The 21,902-nt window shown below is 38.2% G+C and overlaps 2 protein-coding genes across 3 annotated transcripts in view; both read left to right on the top strand.

The window, feature by feature from the left end:
* The window catches only part of Zdhhc17 (zinc finger DHHC-type palmitoyltransferase 17), a 62,587-nt gene that overhangs the window by 36,577 nt on the left and 4,108 nt on the right, over positions 1-21,902 (top strand). For both annotated transcript variants that reach the window (XM_057757594.1, XM_057757595.1), the window contains 9 exons: positions 5,695-5,820; positions 8,835-8,977; positions 10,055-10,157; positions 14,364-14,486; positions 15,282-15,344; positions 18,624-18,717; positions 19,768-19,851; positions 20,845-21,002; positions 21,757-21,851. In XM_057757594.1, the coding sequence (XP_057613577.1) occupies positions 5,695-5,820; positions 8,835-8,977; positions 10,055-10,157; positions 14,364-14,486; positions 15,282-15,344; positions 18,624-18,717; positions 19,768-19,851; positions 20,845-21,002; positions 21,757-21,851 (989 nt within the window). The remainder of the gene's footprint in view (positions 1-5,694; positions 5,821-8,834; positions 8,978-10,054; positions 10,158-14,363; positions 14,487-15,281; positions 15,345-18,623; positions 18,718-19,767; positions 19,852-20,844; positions 21,003-21,756; positions 21,852-21,902) is intronic.
* Positions 7,047-7,470, top strand: LOC130866290 (60S ribosomal protein L34). Its single transcript, XM_057757596.1, has one exon. The coding sequence runs from the start codon at positions 7,089-7,091 to the stop codon at positions 7,440-7,442; it is 354 nt and encodes a 117-aa protein (XP_057613579.1). The 5' UTR covers positions 7,047-7,088; the 3' UTR covers positions 7,443-7,470.

Genomic DNA, 21,902 nt, shown 5'->3' with positions numbered 1-21,902 from the left:
ATAGGCATCATAAATTGTCTATGAACACAAGGTTTTGCTGAGGGACTGGCAAGGTGACTCGGGGCAAGAGGCGCCAACTGCCAAGCCCGATGACCCGAGTTCCCCTTTCATGACATGGTGGAAGGGACAGCTTTCAAGTTGCACTTCAGCCTCCACGTGTGCTGTGTCATATGTTCGTGCACATGCAAACACAGCATAAATAAGTGTCAAAAGTTGGTTCTCAAGTTTTTGGTTCATCTTTTGCATTCTTAAAGGCTTATGATCCACTGTGTCCTTTAGCAGTAATTGGAATAGCTACAAATACTGTCAGGAATCACTGTCTTGAAAATGGTTTTAAGGATTAGCTGTAATGTGTAGTATTTTCTGAGCCATGTTTTATAAATGCATAAAGGATATATGCTAATTAAATGTAAAGGGAGCTTAAGCTAATACTAACCTGAAATAGCCAATCAAAAAGTGGGTACCTCTTGCTGGATCAAGGCATCTCTTTATGTTCTGGTGAAAATTCTTCCTTTCCTGGGTTACTTTAAGAAGAGAAGCTTAGTCTATTAAAAATGACTTGTACTGTCTTTTTTTTAAAAACTTTTATTTCATAGCTTAGGGAATTTCTAGAAATAGTCTAATTACAAATTTTGAGTTTAGTTTAAATATTATAAACTATAAATTTGATAGATTTTTCTTTCTACTTTTTAAACTTCTAAGTCTTTTTCCTACCCAGGATAATCAGAATGGTTCACTAAACACGTGGAAAAGGGAAAGTTGGTATTCCATCATACTGACATGGGATGGGTACTTAGCAAATATCTATTGGCTAAAACAGTGAAGATTTGCGTAGTCTTCAATTTTGCTTAAACTGACATTTATGACAGCCAGTGTACTGTTCTGCTACTTTAGAAATGTTAGAGAAATGTTTGTCTTTGCAAAAAATTCTTAACACTGGCTTTAGTGAACTGTGCTTAGCCCAGGCCAAAAGAAGGATTCCCCTTCTTTTTTTCTTTTTTTGGTTTTTCGAGACAGGGTTTCTCTGTGGTTTTTTGGAGCCTGTCCTGGAACTCACAGAGATCCACCTGCCTCTGCCTCCCAAGTGCTGAGATTAAAGGCGTGCTCCACCACCGCCTGGCAAGGATTCCCCTTCTCCTTCTTTTATCATTTGCCTTCCTTTCCATTTCACTCTCCTTGACTTCTAGATGTCCAGTCTTGAGGTTCATGTACTAGAAGTACATTTCAAGAGTTTGCTTACATCACTGAAAAAAAGAACCAATTTCTGTAAGCAATTAATTTCAATTTCCTTTTTCCTAATTGCCATATTAATGCATTTGACTTACAGTATACCAAATAATTTATGAAAGCAAGATGGGTATATGTAATTTGAAACCAGTGCTATATTCACATAAAACGATAGGACAGTCCAGTCGTGCTCTTTAAGTATTTGCAACATAAAAATTTTAACATCTTCTAAAATAATTAATGAAAAGTTGTGGTCCCTACCAACCATTGCATTAACCTTTAATGTTGGTAAGATAGAAAAGTTTATAATGAATTTCAACAAAAAGGTAATGATAAGAGTAGAGGTATTGAAAGTATTCACATAATGTTTAGGTTTTTTTTTTCTTTTTTGTACTTTATGTTCAGGCATATTACCTATGTGGAACCAAGATCAGAATACTTTGTAGAGTCTACAGTGCCAAATGATTGATCTTACTAACGTCCCTATAGACATTCTGTTTAAACTCATGCCTTTTTAAATTGTTTTATCTGACACAGATTCACTTTTGCCTATTGTTGACTATTGTTTAAAAAGAAAAAAGTCCCCATACCCATACAAGAGACTGAATCCAGGTCTTGATGCACGCTAGGCAAGCATTTTACCCCTGAGTTATACACTCTAGCCTAGCAATGTGATCAAGTAACGCCTTCTGGAGAACAGTCTGGCTAAAGGAAATAATTCATTTGCTCAAGCAACATTTATAGCTTTGAGGGAAAAAATATCTCTGTCCACTTTAGTAAGAAAGATTTTTTTTTGTTTCTAAATGTTCTTTTCATACAGTTAAAAGGAGAAAATAAGAATAAAATGCTCTTTCTATTAGGATCTGTCGTTCTCTGTATACTTGAAGTGTTAGTCACCACTTCAAATAGAAACCATTTTTTCCCTTTCATTCAATAAATATTGGTTCTTTGGTAGGTTGTCTCAATGTTCAAGACAGATTAAGGTCTGTGTTGTCTCAGAACATACATTCTGTTGAAGAATAAAGTAGTAAATTCATGATCAGATGCAGTTGAGTAGCAGGCTGAGGTAGTGCTAGCCATATTATGAGAATTCCTCGGGGATGATGTTTTCGTGGATGTTATGAAGAGAAGGAATCAGTTTGCAGAGGTAAATGGTCAGCAGGTTTTCCATGTGAAGAAGTACAAATACTGCAAGGCCTAGGAGGGTTGGATGCTGAGTTTTAGGGGTGTTAGCTGGGTTTGGCTTAGAAGTACAGATGAGCAAGAGGCAACTTGAGAGGCGTATAGATGCTCAGATTAGATGCTTAATTGTTGTTCAAGTCTAGGACACAGGAGGGTGTGTATAGACTGCCATAGGATGTGTTTTTTGTCTTAGAGACGATTTTGGTTGAAGCAGTCATTGAATCATTAAGATAATGGAGAGATTGGAAAGTCTGTTAGACTGGTGGTTTTTCTTAGCCAAGGAGTAGAGATGGAACTAACTGAAAGGATTTGAGATGATATTTATAATATTTTCGTGTAGGGACGACACGGCAGATCGTATTTGAGAGTCGGTGAGGCAGCTTCTATTTTAGCTGACTTGTCTCCTGACGCACGCTGAGGCTGTGAGTGCTGAAGGAAAGTCCTGTTTTGAGCTGAGTGAGATAGAGGTTCACTGGTTTGTTAGCTTTGCATGAAGGGTGCCTTTTTCACTGTGCAGTAGAAAGCTCATTATTTAGGTCACTGCAAATTTTGAAAAGGAAAAATTCATTGTAAAAGCCTCAACATTATCCTTTATCCATAATTTTGACAATATTTATTTATTTCTGTTTTCATTTTAAATACTAGGAAAGATCTTCTTAATAAAAATGAATTTTAGAGGCTGGAGAGATGGCTCAGAAGTTAGGAGCACTTGATGCTCTTGTAGAGGACCCAGGTTCATTTCCCAGCACCAACTCTCCAACTCCAGGGCATCTAACATCCTCTTCTGACTTTGGCAAGCACCTGGGCAATCATGTTGTGTGTATATATGTATATATATACACACTAATCCACATACAATAAAATAACTATATCTTTAAAAATATAAAATAAAATTGAATTGTAAGGGTAGGCTGTGCCTTTTAAATCTATAAAATGTTGCATTCTTCAACCAAGATCAAAAACATTTTCTGTGCCATAATTATTTAATTATTCAGTCCTTTCCTGAAATAACTATTTTAAAAACAAGATTAAATTTCTTTTAAATATATCTAGGTTAACTAGAAATTGCTTCTGTAAATTACTTGTTTGGGAAAGGAATTAGATTCCTTTAATACCTAAAATAAATTTCTTCCATCAAAAAAGACAACTTATTTTGAAGATTACTTTAACAATAGATAACTTTAAAATATTTTAAAGTTGATATTTAGAAGGATAAGAAGCAGCCAAATACATCAAAGATCTAGGATGACATAGACCCATAAACCCTTAGACTTTTAAAATATTATTATGACAGCATTTTGGTGGGGAAAAAGATCATTGGCTTTCATTGGATAAGTATCAAAAGAATATTACAACCACAGCACTAAAGTTATGGTTCAATATTAACCATAGGGTAAAAAAGTAATTTGTGTTCTAAGAAGAAACAAATTTGTTAATTTTTAAAGATTTTATCATGCAGTTGTAGTTATAAACATAAAGTTAGAAATTTTAATTTGGGAAGAACAATTGACCTGAGTGACCTAAGCATGCCCAGTCCTTTCTTTCTAAAACTGTCAGGATGTCAGTAGACAGAAGGTCTCTTGGAGCTTCTTGGGAGGAGGTGAGAATCCTTGGAGAATGTAGTTGTTCATTAGCTCTCGAATACCTGGACCTCGATGGTCTCTACCTAGTGTTAGTTTTGACAGTGAGATTCAGTCCCACTAAAGCATAACTTCAAGTGATCTTCCATCTTAGCCATGGTCATTTGACCAAAACCCCTGAAAAAAATGCTGTTTACACCAGTGACATAGTCTATAAATACTCCATGTGACTTCTTCCTCATGTAACATTTATTAATATTACTTACGATTTTTGCTACAGCATGGAGTAATCAAATATAGACTTGATTCTGAACCCTGGTTTTAGTACAACTCTTGAATTGTTTGTTTATTTTGCCAGCTGAATAAAAGAACTATACAAACATGGTCAGATGACTAGAGGAGTTGAAAGGTTTTTAAAGCTCCCTCAATCTTTCTGTCTAGGCAATCCTTAGGTGTCACATGGCCCTCTAGTGGAAGGGGTGCTCAGCTGGACCGAGGCAACTGCAGGATATTCTGGGAGTTGTTACCCAAGGGATTGCTATTATTCAGGTAATATTTATAGTTTGGATTAATTAGCTGGTTCTGAAAACTTAGGTGATGGAATTCTGGAATAAGCAAGGAATATCTAAAATAAATATCCCTATTTGTGGAAGGGTCACCTAGATTAGCCCGTTCCTTATTAAATACCATTGGGTTTTGTATTAAAAATCTGCTTGAGCTTTTGAAAGAAATTTATTGTTGTTGTTTGTTTGTTTATAATTCTTTGTTGTGGTATGTATACTGCTGTATGGTAGTGTTATGCTTAATTTCTGTTTTTTTTTTTTTTTTTAAAAAACTGTGTTCTGTACTTAATAAGTACCTTAGTACTCCCTGTTTCTTTAATCCACTATTTTGAAGTAAAATTTCAATTTTTTTAAAAAAAATAATTTTAGGATCATTCTTCAAATTTTGGCAGTTTTAATTTATCTTTTTTATTTAAAGAATCAGATAAATAGAGGACATTAAATAGATCAGAAATGTAGGTGTCTAATTTACAAAAGAAATACGAAATTTAAATTAATAAAAGTTAAAAGGAGCATCTAAGACTAAGTTGTGTACTTCTTGTTTCTTACTTGTTAGTGCACTCCTGGCATTCTTGTTTGAGTATTAAAGGACCTCGTAGTTTCTAGCCGGGATGCAGCGATTCCTTCCCATTGCTCTCCTGCTCTCTGGGAATTCCTCTGTGGTAGATGAGTTTCTGTAGGTTGAATGCCAGGACAGTGGTTGAAGTAGAAGTTGACTTGCCTTTTCTTTCTGAATCTCTTAAGACTCCCACCATCACTGAAGTAAAACAGACTTCTGACAACCTGGTACAGTGTGAGGATTTATTGTTAGTGAAGCTGTAAGGATTGTGCCTAACTGAAAAGCCTAATGATAGCCTCTGATCCAGCAGGTCCTAAAACACCTACTTTTTGATTTGCTCTGTAATTTGTCAAAATGCAAGCAAAAATAGAGTCTATAGTGTAAGATGAAAAAATGTATTTCCTGTTGTGTTTTGAATGAGAAATGATAACAGGTATGTAATGATTTAGATTTTAAATTGATTTATATGATGTCAGAAACCAAATGAATTTGGTCAATTTATTTTAATGGAATTTCTTTAAAAGGTATTAATGAAAATATTAGTTTTCTTTTTAATGTGAGTGTCTTCTATTTACATTACCAGGGTGAATCAGCACTTGATTTGGCAAAGCAAAGAAAAAACGTGTGGATGATCAACCATTTGCAAGAGGCAAGGCAAGCGAAAGGGTACGACAACCCATCCTTCCTTAGAAAGCTGAAGGCCGATAAGGTAACTCGTGACTGAAAAGCTTTCAGTCTTCAATCTGTAGCTTACTTGGTGTAAATACCTTAATTTTTACATTCCCCACTGTGATGTTTAAAGGATTACTTCAGCCAAAATAAAATGGAGTACGTAGCAGTTTCTTGTCTGTGTTGTATGATACTCAAGGAGGATGGGTCCTGTAGATAAAAGCACTCCATGTGCACGCGCATTTGCTAATGTGACAGCGCATTGCAGACCATCTCAGTCTCAGTGTGAGTCTTTAAGTGAGTGCTATGGTCTGATGAGCTGAGCTGCTTGTTCTTTGTGATACAGGGTAGTGTGGAGAGAGAGAGAGAGCTTCCAGTGTGGGCTGTTTCGTAGAAAGTCCATTTTCTTCCACAAGCCTTCAGTTTTAAAATTTATGACTGTTGGCTTAACTGTCTCCTTATAATAGGATTTTAAAATTTAAAAACATGTTCCTAAACACAGAGTCTGTGTTCCTTAGAAAACGTCATTTCCATAAAAAAGAAGATATTACTTAACTGACATTTAAAAAAATGTGCTTAAATAATTAAATAATAGCAGTATTTTTTAGCTTGACAATAGTCATGTGAGTGATATTAGTTGTTCTTTGTTATTAATTTTGACAGAAAATGGAGTATTAGTAGTGGTAATACTAAAGTACACAGAGGTTAACATGATCATCTGCAGTGTGACAGAAACAGACGTTTTGATGAAAGTGTGGTACACTTGAAAGCAGAAGCTCATTTGTGTATAAAAATTCAAGCTCCCTGATCAAGTGGAATGTCCCTGGTCCATCCCATTGATGTGATTATAGCTGTGTTTAGAGTTTGCCAACTTACACTCATGGTCTGTAACTTCACAGAGAAGGATAATGAAATTTTTTTCATGCCTTGTTAACACTTTCAGTCATTTACTAGCTGATGTAGAAACTTACTTGTTTTAATTTCACTGTCTTCTGTGCTTTAGAACACCTTGTTCCACACCATGCGGTGAGAATAACTTGTCTTACTCTAGAAAGTGCTGTGATCTTTGATTTTGCTGAATGTAAATATTCCAAACTTTTATTTTTTTCTATAGGGTCAGATGAAAGCTACTTTTAATTTAAAGATGATGATATATTAATATATAAAGTTCCTTACTACCATATTTAAGGTTATATATTTGGATATTGTTTCTCTATGAAAAGAGAGCTTTGGGGGCTGGAGAGATGGCTCAGTAGTTAAGAACACACAGTGTTGCTCTTCCGGGGACGGTGCTTAGAGGCACTCAGAATGGTCCAGCGTTTGACATACCGTCGTAGGCTCTCCTACAACACAGCCTCCAACAAAACTAGGCTGTCTCGAACTCCTGGCAACAGGATTGTTTACCTTTACACCAAGAAGGTTGGAAAAGCACCTAAATCAGCATGCGGTGTGTGCCCGGGCCGACTCCGAGGGGTTCGTGCTGTGAGACCAAAAGTCCTCATGAGATTGTCTAAGACAAAGAAGCATGTCAGCCGGGCCTATGGTGGCTCCATGTGTGCCAAGTGTGTCCGTGACAGGATCAAGCGGGCTTTCCTTATTGAGGAGCAGAAAATTGTTGTGAAAGTGTTGAAGGCACAAGCGCAGAGTCAGAAAGCGAAATAAATGTGCGGCTTTTTAAATAAAAGGTCAAGGCTTGGTCTGTGAAAAAAAAAAAAAAAAAAGAACACACAGTGTTCTTGCAGAGTACTTGATATGGCAACTCACAGCACCCTGTAATTCCAGCCCCTCTAGCCTCTAGAGACACCTGCAGTCATTTACTTCCTTCTGACACTTAAAATGAAAAAAATAAAAAGTAAATCTTAAAAATGAGAGAAAGAGCTTCAAGGGCTGGGGAGATGGCATGGCAAGTCGATTACTTGTCTCCCAAGCCTGAGGGCTGGAGGTTGGATCCCTAGAATCATATCCCACAACCCCATGATCCCAATGCACCAGAAGAAGGGGATCCATGGAGCAAGCTGACTAGTCAGAACAGCAGAACAGTGAAGAGGCTGTGACTCGGTACGTCAGGAAGAACACAATAGGGGAAGACAGCTGACCCAGGCTGGCCTTGAACTCACAGAGATCCGCCTGCCTTTGCCTCCCGAGTGCTGGGATTAAAGGCGTGCGCCACCACCGCCCGGCTATACATCATATTTTTAAATGAACTGCATAGGTACAATACCTTAAACAAGAATAGACATACATATACAGTATGTATATTTAATTTTGTACATAAATACAGAAATTAAATTTGTATCAATATGCCAAAAAAACCATACCAATATAAAACAGGTTCATGGTTGTCTTTTTAATCCTATATTCCTATATCCCCCATAAATAATGACGAACATTCATAACCCACCAAATAACCAAAGTAATATCCCACAATAACCTATTCTTCCATTCTGTGGTCTAGGAAACCCTGCTGATTGTTGTTGTTTTGTGTCCACACACGTTTACAGACATGGTACATGTGTAGAGGTCAGAGGACAAGTTTTGGGGAATCAGTTCCGTACTTTCATCGTAGGTTTCAGGGATCAGACTCAAGTGGTCAGATTTGTGTGGCAAGTACTTTCACCCAGTGAACTATCTTTTTGACCTTGGTTTTACTCTTTATTTCATTTTATAGTTTTAATATGCTATTAAGTTAAGCATCTTCAGTTTTATACTACATGATAAAGTTATGAGACCGTACGTAGTCATTCTGATTGTAGTTAGCAAAGCCTTTATTAAAATGTTAAGTTACTTTCTAACTAGCCGTCTTAACCTGTCCTGCTGTTCGTTGTCTTATGTCTGGCTGTGTAGAACTCAATCCCACAATTTCAACTTCTATTCTTATTTTCCACAATTTTAAAAAACTCCTTTTTAGGTGTTGTTTTTTGTGTACTACCTGAACACTATAGGCAGATTTGAGGGCATGAATTTTACTTTTGGTTGCATACTTTTATCAAGATAGCTGAGGTTAATGTTGTCATTTGAAACATACAAATACTTTGTAATGTTTGTGTTTTACAGGAATTTCGGCAGAAAGTAATGCTAGGAACTCCATTCCTGGTTATTTGGCTGGTTGGGTTTATAGCAGACCTAAATATTGACTCTTGGCTCATTAAAGGGCTCATGTATGGTGGTGTTTGGGCTACAGTACAATTTCTTTCCAAGTAAGTATGTTAACTTGAAATTTATGAAAGAACATAATTTGTACCTTGTTATGTCAAGTTAATATTTTCTATGTTTAGAATATTGTCTTTATTGATAATTTGTGAAATCTTTAGGTCTTTTAGCATTATTAAAATTATTCAAAAGATCTTTTAATGATAAAATTGTAGCATATGATTTTTGAAGTGAAAATAGTTAAAATATTCTTAGAAATAGTTAAAATATTGATTTTTAGGTAATTATTATATCTACTTTGCTATAGGTATTGCCTTTCTTCATTGGCATTAAAAGCAATGGGCTCTGACTTTACTAGCAGAGTGGACTATCATCTGTGCAATCTTGAAGCAAGCTTAGCCTTTTAAAAATCTTTTCTCTCCTTGCTTTAAGCACTGACCATTTCCTTTCTTTTTAAGTCTTTTTGCCCTAAAAGTTGCCCTGTTGAGCAAACCCAGGAAGGTGTCTGACCCACATCTTCCTGCCTCACTTGCCTTCATTTAGCATCTCATTTTCACTGGAGTTTTCGAGAACTAGTCGTCCACTGGTGTCAGTTCTCAGAAGAAGCTGGTTGGTTCATCTGATAGTCGGGAGCTCTGACAGGTCACTAGGAAAACAGCAAGACTACTTGGTCTGCATGGTTAAAGGGTTCTGTTTGTGCTGGCATTTATCAGTACTTCTTCCTACGGGAGTATTAGAAGTACAAGCCTGCAGTTGCAGTGAGTCAGCCAGTTCATCTTCCTTGAGAAGATGTGCCCGTCCTTAGCTGAATGGGGTGGGTTAGGAGGGATGAGAAGCCTTGTCCTCGTGTGCCAGAACTGTAACGTCCTTGAGTAATGTTCTGATGATGAAGTTGCTGTAGACTGAAGTGCAACAAGCTGGGATACACTGACATTCTAAAGTCGCAGCGTATGTGAAATATAGTTTAGTTCTTGGTAGGTTAAGAGACTCTTGCCGAACTAATTGTTACTGTGAAAACAATCTCAGTATTTAAATACCTTTGGCTTTGTAATTTTATTCTCTATTCATTTTATAATGAACTTTAGCACTTATTTTTTTTTTTTTATAAAATGTATGTTTTACAGGTCCTTTTTTGATCATTCAATGCACAGTGCATTGCCTCTTGGGATATATTTGGCAACCAAATTCTGGATGTATGTGACATGGTTCTTCTGGTTTTGGAATGATATCCTTTGCTGTAAAAGGATGTATTTAAATGACAGCCCTTTCCAAGCAAATGTTTGATGATTTGTCATTAGGACTGAGCTCGTGATTTGTTACAGTGAAGCAATATTCCTAGGAAAACATGAACTAATATAAATAATGCTTGTAAATATTTATATTTAGCAGGTTGCTTTTAAAACCTGTTTTTAACAGCCACAAACAATATCAGCCAATGTTAACTAAGTTTTAAAGAAACATTTACCAGACCTGAAGACATGGCTCAGGTTAAGAGAACTGGCTGCTCTTCTAGAGATCCTGAATTCAATTCCTAGCAACCACATGGTGGCTTACATCCATCTATAATGAGATCTGGTGCCCTCTTCTGGTCTGCAGGCAGAACACTGTATACATAATAAATAAATGTCAATTAAAAAAATGAACATTTACCTATATCTTGTAAGCCAATGTTAATTCCTTTTCTTGATGGGAAAATTTAAGCCTTAGGACCCCAAGGCCATATAGATAGTCTTTGGTAAAACTAAAATTGAAAGCTGTCAAAGTATTTTAACTTTTATCAGACAGTTCCTATCAAAATTTCCATGCTTTAATATTCAACTATTTTCTCTAAAGACCCCTCCCCCATGTTGTTTGCAATGGGGTCTTGTCATAGAGCACAAACTCTAATTGAACTGGCAGTCCTACTGTTTCAGCTTTCTAACCAAGTAGTAGGATTCCACAAGGATTTTCTTAATCTCACTTTAAAACAAAAAAACAAAACAAAGAAAACTTAGTAGGTAGTGGTTAATTTCCTTTTACACATACTGACTCTCTTTTGCTTCATTAAAAACAGTACTATTATGTATCAGCATGTATCATGTGCTAACATCACCAAATTATCAACATAAAATCCTAATTTACTATTACTGTTTATTTTTTTATTTTTGAAACAAGTGGCTGTCCTGGAACTCACTAGGTAGACAGGCTGGCCTCGAACTCATAGAGAGCTGTTCCCCTCTGCTTCCCAAGTATTGGGATTTAAGGTGTGTATCACCACACCCAGCATAAAACTTTTTTTTTCCCTAATTGAAGACAGTGTTTCTCTGTGTAACAGTCCAGGCCTGCCTGTTCTGGAACTCGCTTTGTAGACCATACCGGCCTCAAACTCACTGACATGCGCCTGCTTCTGCCTCCCAAGTGCTGGGATTAAAGACGTGCGCCACCACCGCCAGGCCATAACATACTTTTTAAAACAGTATAATTTGGGATTGTAAGTACACTTGAACTTGTTTACTGCATCATGTGGCTTGTTTTGTTTTGAGGTTTTATGATGTTGCCCAGCCTTCCCTGGAACTCTCTTGTCAAGGGCATTCTGCCTCCACTTCCATGGACCTTGGACTGTAGGCCTGTGCCACTGAGCTCTTTTTAAGTTCTTAGTCTGTCCTCTAACTCGGCAAGTTCGAAAGGAGTACTCTGTACTTTTTCAGTACGTTCTGCGCGTGAGACCGAGTGTTCTGGCTCTCCAGGACACTCTCGCATTGCCTCAGCTCAGCGCTGGAGAGAACTGCTAAGTTTGCTGCTGTTTGATGTACTTAGCAATTCCTCCTGGTGCATGTCAGTTCTCCCTCGTCACTTTGTAGGTATGGCTATGTGTGTACTGGTTTGGGTTTCTTTCTTAGACATTAAACCTTAGTATCAGTATGTACTGCCTGAAAGTCAAAAGAACAATATATTTTTTAAATCAGCATTTTTACTTTTAAAAGAGCTTTTTCTTCTACCCTTTGTAAGGTTGGCATTTAGAAATGAATCGTGTGAACATGCAGGTGTACGCGCACACCCACCCGACAGACGCTAGCTTTCGGGACCAGGTCACCTCTAGACTTGTACTCATAGTAGCTGGTCGTGAGTGCATCTCTCTGGTTCTGCTGAAGCTCGGGGGGTGCACAAAAGATCAAACAACCAGATAGAAACTCATCTTTATTCCAGAAAGAAGTCATTAAGATCGAAGATTTTCTGGGTATGGGGAACACACACCTCTCTTCACAGCATTTCAGAGGCTGAGGTAGGATTGGGAGTTTGAGGGCAGCCTTTTTAGGCTGTGTATGTGTTTGTTTTTTCTTAGTTTATGGCTATAAAATTGTTTTGTTTGGTCTCAGTTGTTTTCTTCTAGATGTGTCCCTTTTATTTGTCTTACTGCCTTATCCTTAAATTATTTGGTAGGGTTCATAGTTAAACTTAAAATTTACCTTTTATTATTATTGTGTATGAATGAGCACAGCAGGTTATGTTCCTGCCATGGTACATGGTAGGGGTCAGAGGACCACTGCTGGGGCTGGTTCTCGTTTTCTCCGCTGGGCTATGTGGATTGAGCTCAGGTGTTCATGTTTGTACATCCCGTGCTTTTAACCCACTGAGTCATCTCACTGGCCCTTGAAGTTAAATTTAATTATGGAACATTGTTGGTTCATTATTTGCTTTTTCCTTAGGTTGTGTTTTCTTTGAGACTGGATTCTTTGACTTATAGCTGCTATATATCCTTCTCTTCTTTGATTTTATTTTCTTGAAAGTATGCTAATGTAATTGTTATGCCCTCTCTCTTCGTCTTTCATCTTCTCTATGATTAACTGAAGTGCATTTATCCAGACTTTCATGTTTTCTGTGATCAGCTGTAGGGTAATTGTTGGTGTTTTCTGTCCGCTTTGGTGTCAGGATGACACCACATCCCCGTCTGACCTGGCTGCCTCCATCCACCTTTCTTTGCCCAAGAGAAAGGCTTAGCTGTGAACTCCTGCGCAGGAGCCTGTTAGGGTTCTGCCTGAGGTTTCCTTCCCGACACAGGGCTGAGCTGGGATCACCTGCCGCAGCCACCCTGAAATGTTAGTGGTGTCGAGTTCAGTCTCTCTCACTGTGGATGCTAAAGCATAAAGGCCTACAGCTGTGAGATTAAGAGAATGCTTTCCACATGAACAATCGCCAGTCGTTTCTTGGTGCTGGTGTGAAAGGCAGGCAGTGTGTCACTAATGGGCTATAAATTGGTATCGCTTAGCAAGTGCTGATGGTGAACCTTTCCTTTCCCCTTTGTGCTTCTCTTGGATTTCATGTGGTTGTTTGGTGTTCAAACACATGTAGGATTATTTCATTAAAGTTCCTTTTATAACTGCCTTCATGGGAAATATAAGCATTGCATGTACATCTTGTTAATTATTTCTGCAACGCATCTTGAAAATGCTATTGAGTAAACCAGATATTCTGTATTTCAGGACTCTTACTGCCTTCGCAATTTATTTTTTATAGTTTTTAATTCTTTTATATTTATAAATGCCTGGTATATTTGTTGTATTTTTATTAGGTAAAACCTCTCTATTTTAGGAAGGTTTAAAAATATGTTTTCTAAAATTAACATCAACTTAAATATGTTCAAAAAAGGCAAAGGAGAAAATTTATTGGCTTTCCTGTAGTTAAGTGCACCCTTTAAGTATATAACTATGCTGTTATCCTAGTTTTGATCTGCTTCTGTGATCCCTCAGTAAAACACAACTTAGACAGCTAGAGAGATGACTCGGGTTATTCTTGCTGTACTTCTAGAAGGCCAGAGTGTGGCTTCTGGCACCCAGGTCATGATTCCAGCTTCAGAGGATCCAGTGCCTTCACCTGTCCTGTGGGCACTGCACTCACACGTAGAACCCCCCACAACACACAACGCGTGCGCGCCTGTACACACACACACACAAAACCCCCCACAACACACAGCCCCACACCTCCCCCTGCCCCGATACAAATGAAAATAAATACAAATCAATAAAAAGAAAAAAAATCCACCAGAGAAGTATACACAGGCCAATCTAATATGATAATCCCTTCTTGGGACACTTCTTTATAGGGACACTAATCATCACAGATATCTGAAGAGGTTCCTATTTTTGGTGTAAGAAAAAAGTATGTATCTAACTTTGAATGTGAAAATACCTTCATTTTCTCAAAAGCAAAATTGATCTACTGAATTTTTTTAATGTTTACTGACTTGAAGTATCATATAAGATTTTGCGACATAAATTTATTAGAAAGTCATATTTCATCTTTTTGTGCTTAGTTATGAACACTATGGGAAAATATATTTTGGTTTAGAAAAGCTCACCATTTTTGGTTGATAGGTGCTCTTGTATGGTAACACCATATGGATTATAAACCTCTATGTAAAAACTTTTGTTTTAGATTCCTTAACTTTGGATACATCTCAACTTTTTATTTATTCACCTTCCTTTCCTCGCTAATAGTGTTGCACTTTTCTACAATTTTGGAAAGTCTTGGAAATCAGACCCAGGGATTATTAAAGCTACAGAAGAACAAAAGAAAAAGGTGGTGATGTACCCAGTTGGCTGCCAGTTTTTCATCCCTGATAGGAGAGGCTTAGATAAAAAGGAGGAAGCTCTTAGAATTAGTGGCGTTCACCCTGGTGCCCTCATTATGCCTGGCTTCACAGTTTATGACAACTTCCTTTCCATTACCAAGGGTGCTCTGGTTGTTTGTAGAGATCAACATCTGAAACAGCTCTTTAACCTCCACCCCAAAGGATGCTGGGTGAATTACCTGTTAAACTAGAAAGCTGTAAACTTATAGTGCCAAGTCCCCATTCCAGGAGCCAGAGTACTCTGTATGTGACTGATGTAGGGAGTCCTTTTCTGTGACATGGGCTTGAAGCTGAATTCATGTAAACTCTTCCATCAGTGTAGAACCGGACCAGGCATTTTAGATTATTTCGAGAGCAATTGTAGCTGGTGTGGGGAGCAATACACCTGTAATCTCGGCACCTGTCTACCCTACAGGAGACCCTACCTCAGCACAAAACAAGAAAACAAGTCAGAGCTCATTTGAAAAGGAAACAAATCTTAATGAATCGTTCCTGCTCGTGATTAACTGATCTTAACAAATTCTGTGGTCTCCTCCCCTTTTTGGTAGACTGTATAGAAATTGTGCTGATGTTTTTCGATTTTCATACAGTAATGAAATGGCAAGAATGAGTCAGGATATCTTATTTGAGCTAAAAGAGATTGATAAAGATGGCACATATGTTGATTCATAGTAACAGCAAAAGAGGTGGTGAGCATCATTCAGTTTTGAGTAAAAAAAGTGTTTTGTTTTTTAAATTTACAGACAATAGTTGAACTTGCAGAGACTGGAAGTCTGGATCTCAGTATATTCTGCAGTACCTGCTTGGTAATATTTATTATTTTATCTTCGTTCTCTCTTCCTCCTCCTGACAGGATCTCACGTAGAGGGGGTGCTGAATATGGGAAAGAGACCTCCTCCCCCAGACTCCCCATGCATCATGCAGTCTGGGGGAGAAGAGGGCGGCGATGAAGGAATGTCTGCCTGGAGTGTGCCTGTGCCTGGTAGCAGACTTGACTGCACACAGAGCCCTGCTCATATCTGTTCTCATTCTCTTTTATCCTTTAAAATGCATAACCTGCTACTATTTAAAATTGAAAGCTTGAGTACAGCCTTTAAATCTTGAGTTTAAAAATTACAGTGTAAAAATTCCATAGATTATTTTTCAGATAACACAGTCTTGTAGCAGATACAATTTGAGTATTTACTTGGAAGTATCGATGCAGCTTGGAGTACTATATTGTCATTAAGTTTAAAAGTGGTCCTTTAAAATTGTCAGACATTAAGACTTGAAATTTCTTTATGAAATATTAAAATATGATAACATAGTCACAACTATTTTATGTCTATGACTATGTTATCATAGACATTTTAAATTTAAGTTTTTGCTTCAATTTTTTAATAGAATTTGTGAAAATACTTTAAACACTGTCCATTTAAACACTGCCAAATCATACATGAAACTAAATGCATTTAAATTATATGCTGCAAGTAAACTAAGGTCTTGTTATTAGTACATAATAGTACATAAGTTAATAAAGGAGTTGACATAGCTTAAGCTTATAGGAAGGTTTTAGACAGCTTGATTTTCCATTTGTAAATGAGTGCTCAAAGTGCACACTGCTCTGCTTTGGCAGTGGTTTTGTGCCCTGACTGCGTTCTTTTGCACATTCAGTCATTATTTTACAAGGATGGTTAATGCTGTCTGGGATAAGATCCCCTAGGGGGTGAAAGAACTGTGGGTAGGCTCCTGTTTGGGTCCTCCCCAAAGCCCCTTGGACACATCACAGACATTTAAAAAGTTATTAAAAAGGAAAACATAACAAATAGGTATCCAAGACAGTTTTAAAAAATTCACCCACTTTCCTCCTCCTCCTCTCTCCTTCTTTGAATTCTTGGCCTCTTCAATTTGGGATCCAAACTCCTCTCCCCCAACACATTCATGATCGTGGGCACATGCACTCGTGCACACACACATGTATACACACTTAACAGCAATGGTCAACACATGTTCACATCCAAAACCTGTAAGTTTAAACATGCAATTTGAGGTGGTGGACATCTGGAGTCTACCTACTAGAACAAGGCAGCTGGGGACAGTTGGACCCTATAAAAAGCTGGTGTGTGTCTGTGTCTGTGAGTGTGTGTGTGTGTGTGGTGGGGGCACACTCCACAAGATAAAAAAGTAGAGAAAAAACCAAACCAGAGAAACAAAATAAAAGGTTCACTCTTGTTGAAATGCCCCAATAATGTGTATGTGTGATGGGGGGAGAGGGCTGGGCTCTGTCACCCAAGAACAGGTACCACAGGGGCCAGTGTGATTGGAAGCACGCCCTGCCCAGGGTGAGGTTAGTACATTCACACTTCAGCACCTCACACTCCATCCTAGCTCAGGTGAGATCACCTCTCAAGTCTCATCCCTCAGGCTGGGCCTGGGGAAAACAAGTACAGGAGGGTCTCTGGGACTCTCTCCTACCACCCACTCCAGTGTAGTTCTTGGGGTTTCTTTTTGTTTTTGTTTTTCCTCCCTAGAAAATAACAACCACTACTGGCTCTGACAGAAAAGTGAAATCTCTAAATATTTATAGACCTATAAGTACTTCTGCAAGTCCCATTGGGAAGGAAGGTTAGGGGAATAATGGTTGTCAAGAGGAAGGGAGGGGGCCAGTGGCCAGACCAGAGGCCATCCTTGTCCTTTCCTGTCAGAAAAGGGGCGTCCCCACCTGATAGAAAATACCTACTTGCCTGCCTCCATATACTCCAGTAAGCCAGGTGTTTTTGTTTTGTAGCAAATTGCTCAGGTTTTTTTTTTTTTTTTTTTAGTGGTGTTGCCTAAGGGACAATGTAGCTGAGCGCTGGAAGTGGGGGATCATCCTGCTGCCTTCTAAGTAGATTTAGTCACGTCTGTGAGAAGGAACAGCTCATTCTTTTCTTTGGTCCACAGATCACTCTTACTGGTATAAGAGCTTCCTACTACAGTCTACTTTTTCCTGGTTACCTCAGAATAGTATCTAACCTGTGCAAAGTAGTGGGGAAACAGTAGTGTTTTCATTGAAGCTCCGGTATGGCCAGTGAAGGATCTTAGGACATTTGCTTCTCTTGTGGCTTAATGGCTCTAGCGCTTGTCATAGCTTGAGCAGTGGAGTTGGAGCCTTTGAAGAACAAACACCTGTACGTTTGTTTGTTCCCTCAGCTGATTGAGCGTTCACAATACAGGGAGAGGTACTATACATAGCGTTTCAGTGCTTGTAAAACCCAGAGCAATGGCTTTTTGTTAAGAAAGAGTGACTACTGACCTTTTTTGTCTTCTTCCTTAGATATGGTTCTAGCAGGGGAATGTTGAACCTCATTTGAGATGGCAGGAGGCAGTTAACAAGAACACTGCTGTTTTTTGCTAGATTTGTTAATTTGGGGAAGGCACCTTCTTTTAAAACTTTCTAATTTGAAAGGCTTTTACTTTTTTACTCTTTGACTCAGTTTTAACATGGCCTTCCTTTTATCAAAAGAAACTTGTATTTAATAAAACGGCAACCAGCATCATGACCGTTACTCAAATGAGTTTTCATGTAGGCTTTAGAAAGGCTGGTGTTTGTATTATTTGGAAATGTGAGCGATACAAATTGTGTAATCATTTCTTGTAACAAATTGGTCTTTATTCTTACTTTCTGAGAGTTGGGTCTCGCACAGTTCTCAGTCACGGAAGAAACAGTGTTCAAGCCCAGCTGTTACCTTTTATATAGTCATTCTCCATTCTCTCCTTTTAGAAACTGTTTTAAGATTTATTATTATGGAGTATTTTACCTCCATTGTTGCTATAGATTTTGTTTTGAACAAATTAACAGCAATTTTCTGGTTTTGTTGGTTTGGACATGTTTGTATAATTCTCAGAAGACACAGTGCTGTCTTTTCACAGTTGTATTTTGAAAATGGAAATGGTGAGTTTTTCTTGTCTTGCTTTGGAGACAGGGTTTCTCTGTGTAGTCCTGGCTGGCCTCGAACCCACAAAGATCCGCCTGCCTCTGCCTCCTCAATGCTGGGATTAAAGTCATGCGCCAGCTTTTTTTTTTGCAGTGTTCTTCATAGTACTTTTAATATGTTTCTTAACAGATTCGGAAGCCAGTGAGGTCCAAACACTGTGGTGTGTGCAACCGCTGCATAGCAAAATTTGATCATCACTGCCCGTGGGTGGGTAACTGTGTAGGTAAGTTGTGTTAGCAATCTCTAAGTAACTTGTTAATTTAAGTTACTTTAGGTGACTAATGAAATACAGTATTTAAATATAGTTATTTTTTAAACATTTTTAAATTTATTTATTTTTATTATGTGCACTGGTGTTTTGTCTGCATGTATGTCTGTGCGAGGATGCTGGATCGCCTGGAACTGGAGTTAGAGACAGTTTATGAGCTGCTGTGTGGGTGCTAGGAATTGAACCCTGATCCTCTGGAAGAGCAGCCAGTGCTCTCAAACCACTGAGCTATCTCTCCAGCACCCTAGATATTCTTACATCCCACACACTTCCTAAATTAACTTTTGGCTGTCTATATAGTAACTCATTGAGATACATGTATGTGTATGAGCGTGTGTGTGTGTGCGTGTGTGTTTGCGAGTGCAAAAATCATTCGGGAAGAGTCTTAACTGTCTCCCTGTCCATTCTTTATGGTGTAAACGGTGTCCTCTTTCCCATTGAGGGATGATGAAACTCATCTGACGAGGGAGGTAACACTTTAAGCATTGAGCTGGAGAAAGTAAGGCAATAGTAATATCTGAGAAGGCATGTACAGAGGCAGAGAGGATTCCACACTTCATGCTACTCGTGCAGTCCGAGAGGACTGAGTCAGTGATCAGAGGTGGCCTTGGAGACTGAAGGGCTGATAGAAAGGAGGTGGTCACAAAGACTGCATGACTCTTGAAGAAAAAATCGTGATTGTAAGGGTTATAAAGGGAGATGGACCAGGTGTAATAGGACCTCACACCGTAGGAGTAGGACTGAGAGCCATAACTAGGTTCTGTGTTATGTGTTCCCTTGCCTTCAGAGTGAGATCAATACTCTCATCATGTGAGTGTGACTCCAAGCATTCTTATTTTAAAAGTTTTATTAAAACAAGTTTCTTGGAAACCATTTTACAGAATAAGTAATACATGTATGTGGTTAATTGTCCACGTTGTATTGTACCTTTCTTAGCGTACCCGGTGAAGGTGTGTTACCAGTTGCCTTTTCTTAACTAGAATAAATTACTTCTGTGTGTTTTAGGTGCAGGCAACCATAGATACTTTATGGGATACCTGTTCTTCTTGCTGTTTATGATCTGCTGGATGATCTATGGTTGTATTTCTTGTGAGTACATGTAGTTGCTGCCTTCCTAAAACACAAATGTTTGTGTACTTAGATTACATTTATTGTATTAACAATTAATAAAAAAAAAAAAGGAAGGAAAATGTGTCCAGTGTCTAGTACAAGCAAGCAGTGCTCAGCGAACTGCCTTTTAGTGTGAATGTCCCTTGTTGGTTTACTAGCCACGGTGGATCCCGTGGTGGTGGTAGCTCTTCTTTCCCATTAAACAGTTGAGAAAGCAAACTTACAATTCAATTTGCATAAACTTGAAATACTTTGAAATGTATGGTATAAATTATTGCTGTGTTAGCAGATATCAGGAGTTACTTTGTAAAGATCAATTGTCACTCATTTTATCTAGACTTAGTGCTTTGCAAGATTAGATAAAGTGCTGGTTTCTGAGCTTCTGTACATGTCAGGTCTAGCAGAGTGATGCTTTGGGTCCTGGTTTAAAAATCAACCTGAGAAAGACTTGCCACCTGCAGAAATAGCAATAAATAAAATGATAGAATAAACAAAATCCCCAAATAGAGATGAAGGGAAAGATTTGGTCCAAGAACTCACCTAGTATCCAGATCAACATACATACCGGAGAACACTGTCCTACCAACCTAGGTCATTATTTCTATTAATAATTCTTGGTGACAGATTTTGTGCTAGGCATCCCACCTTACTGAGGTGCTGGTCATGACTCCTGTGCCCCATTCATGAAAACCAGCTCATGGATCTTGTCTAAAGGTAGTGTTCTCTCCAGCGCTGGGAATAATGCTGTTTATTCTTATCAGGCAGGAGGTTCTTCTTAAGTTTGGCAGCTGTTTTTCGTAGTTTTTGCTCTGCTAATTTTTTTGATGTGTTATGGAATTACTAAGACTATAAAATCATTTGCTATTCTGTCATGAATTAAATCTAGATGGTTAGATCCTATTCCTTAGTGGTTTCACCATAACATCTGAGGTGAGCAGAAGAGTAATTGTGTCACCTCTCTCCTGAGTTTAGACTGGGGCCTTCACTGTGAGACCACGTACACCAAGGATGGGTTTTGGACATACATTACTCAGATTGCCACATGCTCCCCTTGGATGTTCTGGATGTTTCTGAACAGTGTGTTTCATTTCATGTGGGTGGCCGTGTTACTCATGTGTCAGATGTACCAGGTATGTGCAAGTACCTTTCTCCTTAGTATGTTCACTATAAAACTTGTGAAATTTCTCTTTCTAGACTCTCTGGCTTGTTCAAGATCAGTTTGCCTTTTTTCTTTTTTCTTTTTCTTTCTGCCTCATAGTCTGCTTTTAGAATACTTGGCAACTGGACATGTGTGAGCTTGCATTGTGATACTATTGATTTTCTCTTCATTTTAACGACACTGTTTTATTATGTACAAATACTAGTATTTATTCAACTCTTTAAGGAATCTCCTCTCTTTGGTTTTGGGGATCTTTCTGCCTCAGCTTTTGAGTGTTAGTATTACAGGCATATGCCACTCGGCACTCATTTTAAATGAAACTGTGAAACTGTGTTCATAGTGTCTGTTGGTATATGTGCAGTGTTCAGTAACGTTTTTTCTTTCTCTCTCTGGTTTTTTTTTTTTTTTTTGGTTTTTCAGGACAGGGTTCCTCTGTGTAGCCCTAGCTGTCCTGGAACTAGCTCTGTAGACCAGACAGGCCTTGAACTCACAGAAGTTTCCCCAAGTGCTGGGATTAAAGGCATACGCCACCACTGCCTGGTTAACCTTTTCATATTTAATTGGCTGCTTTTCACAATTGCAGTGATATTTTGTGAACTGGCTTGATGATCTTCTATGAAAAACCAAGCACAGATTGTGTCTTTTTATTCTGTGTTAGACCTCTTGAGAATTTTGTTTATATTAAATATTCAGAGGATAACAGACTGCTTTTTCTTTCTTCCTAGATAACATGTTTAGGTATTACTACAAATGAAAGAATGAATGCCAGGAGATACAAGCACTTTAAAGTCACAACGACATCTATTGAAAGCCCATTCAAGTATGTATATATTTATAAATATAATATTGTCCTCTGTTGCATGTTTTGTTA

The sequence above is a fragment of the Chionomys nivalis genome, chromosome 25 (assembly GCF_950005125.1).
Source record: "Chionomys nivalis chromosome 25, mChiNiv1.1, whole genome shotgun sequence".
Classification (NCBI taxonomy): Eukaryota; Metazoa; Chordata; class Mammalia; order Rodentia; family Cricetidae; genus Chionomys; species Chionomys nivalis.
Note: the sequence above shows the minus strand (reverse complement) of the source record. Positions and strands in the feature narration are given on the sequence as shown.

Coding starts and splice junctions, on each gene's coding strand:
- LOC130866290 (XM_057757596.1), top strand. CDS start 7,089: ATGGTCCAGCGTTTGACATACCGTCGTAGGCTCTCCTACAACACAGCC.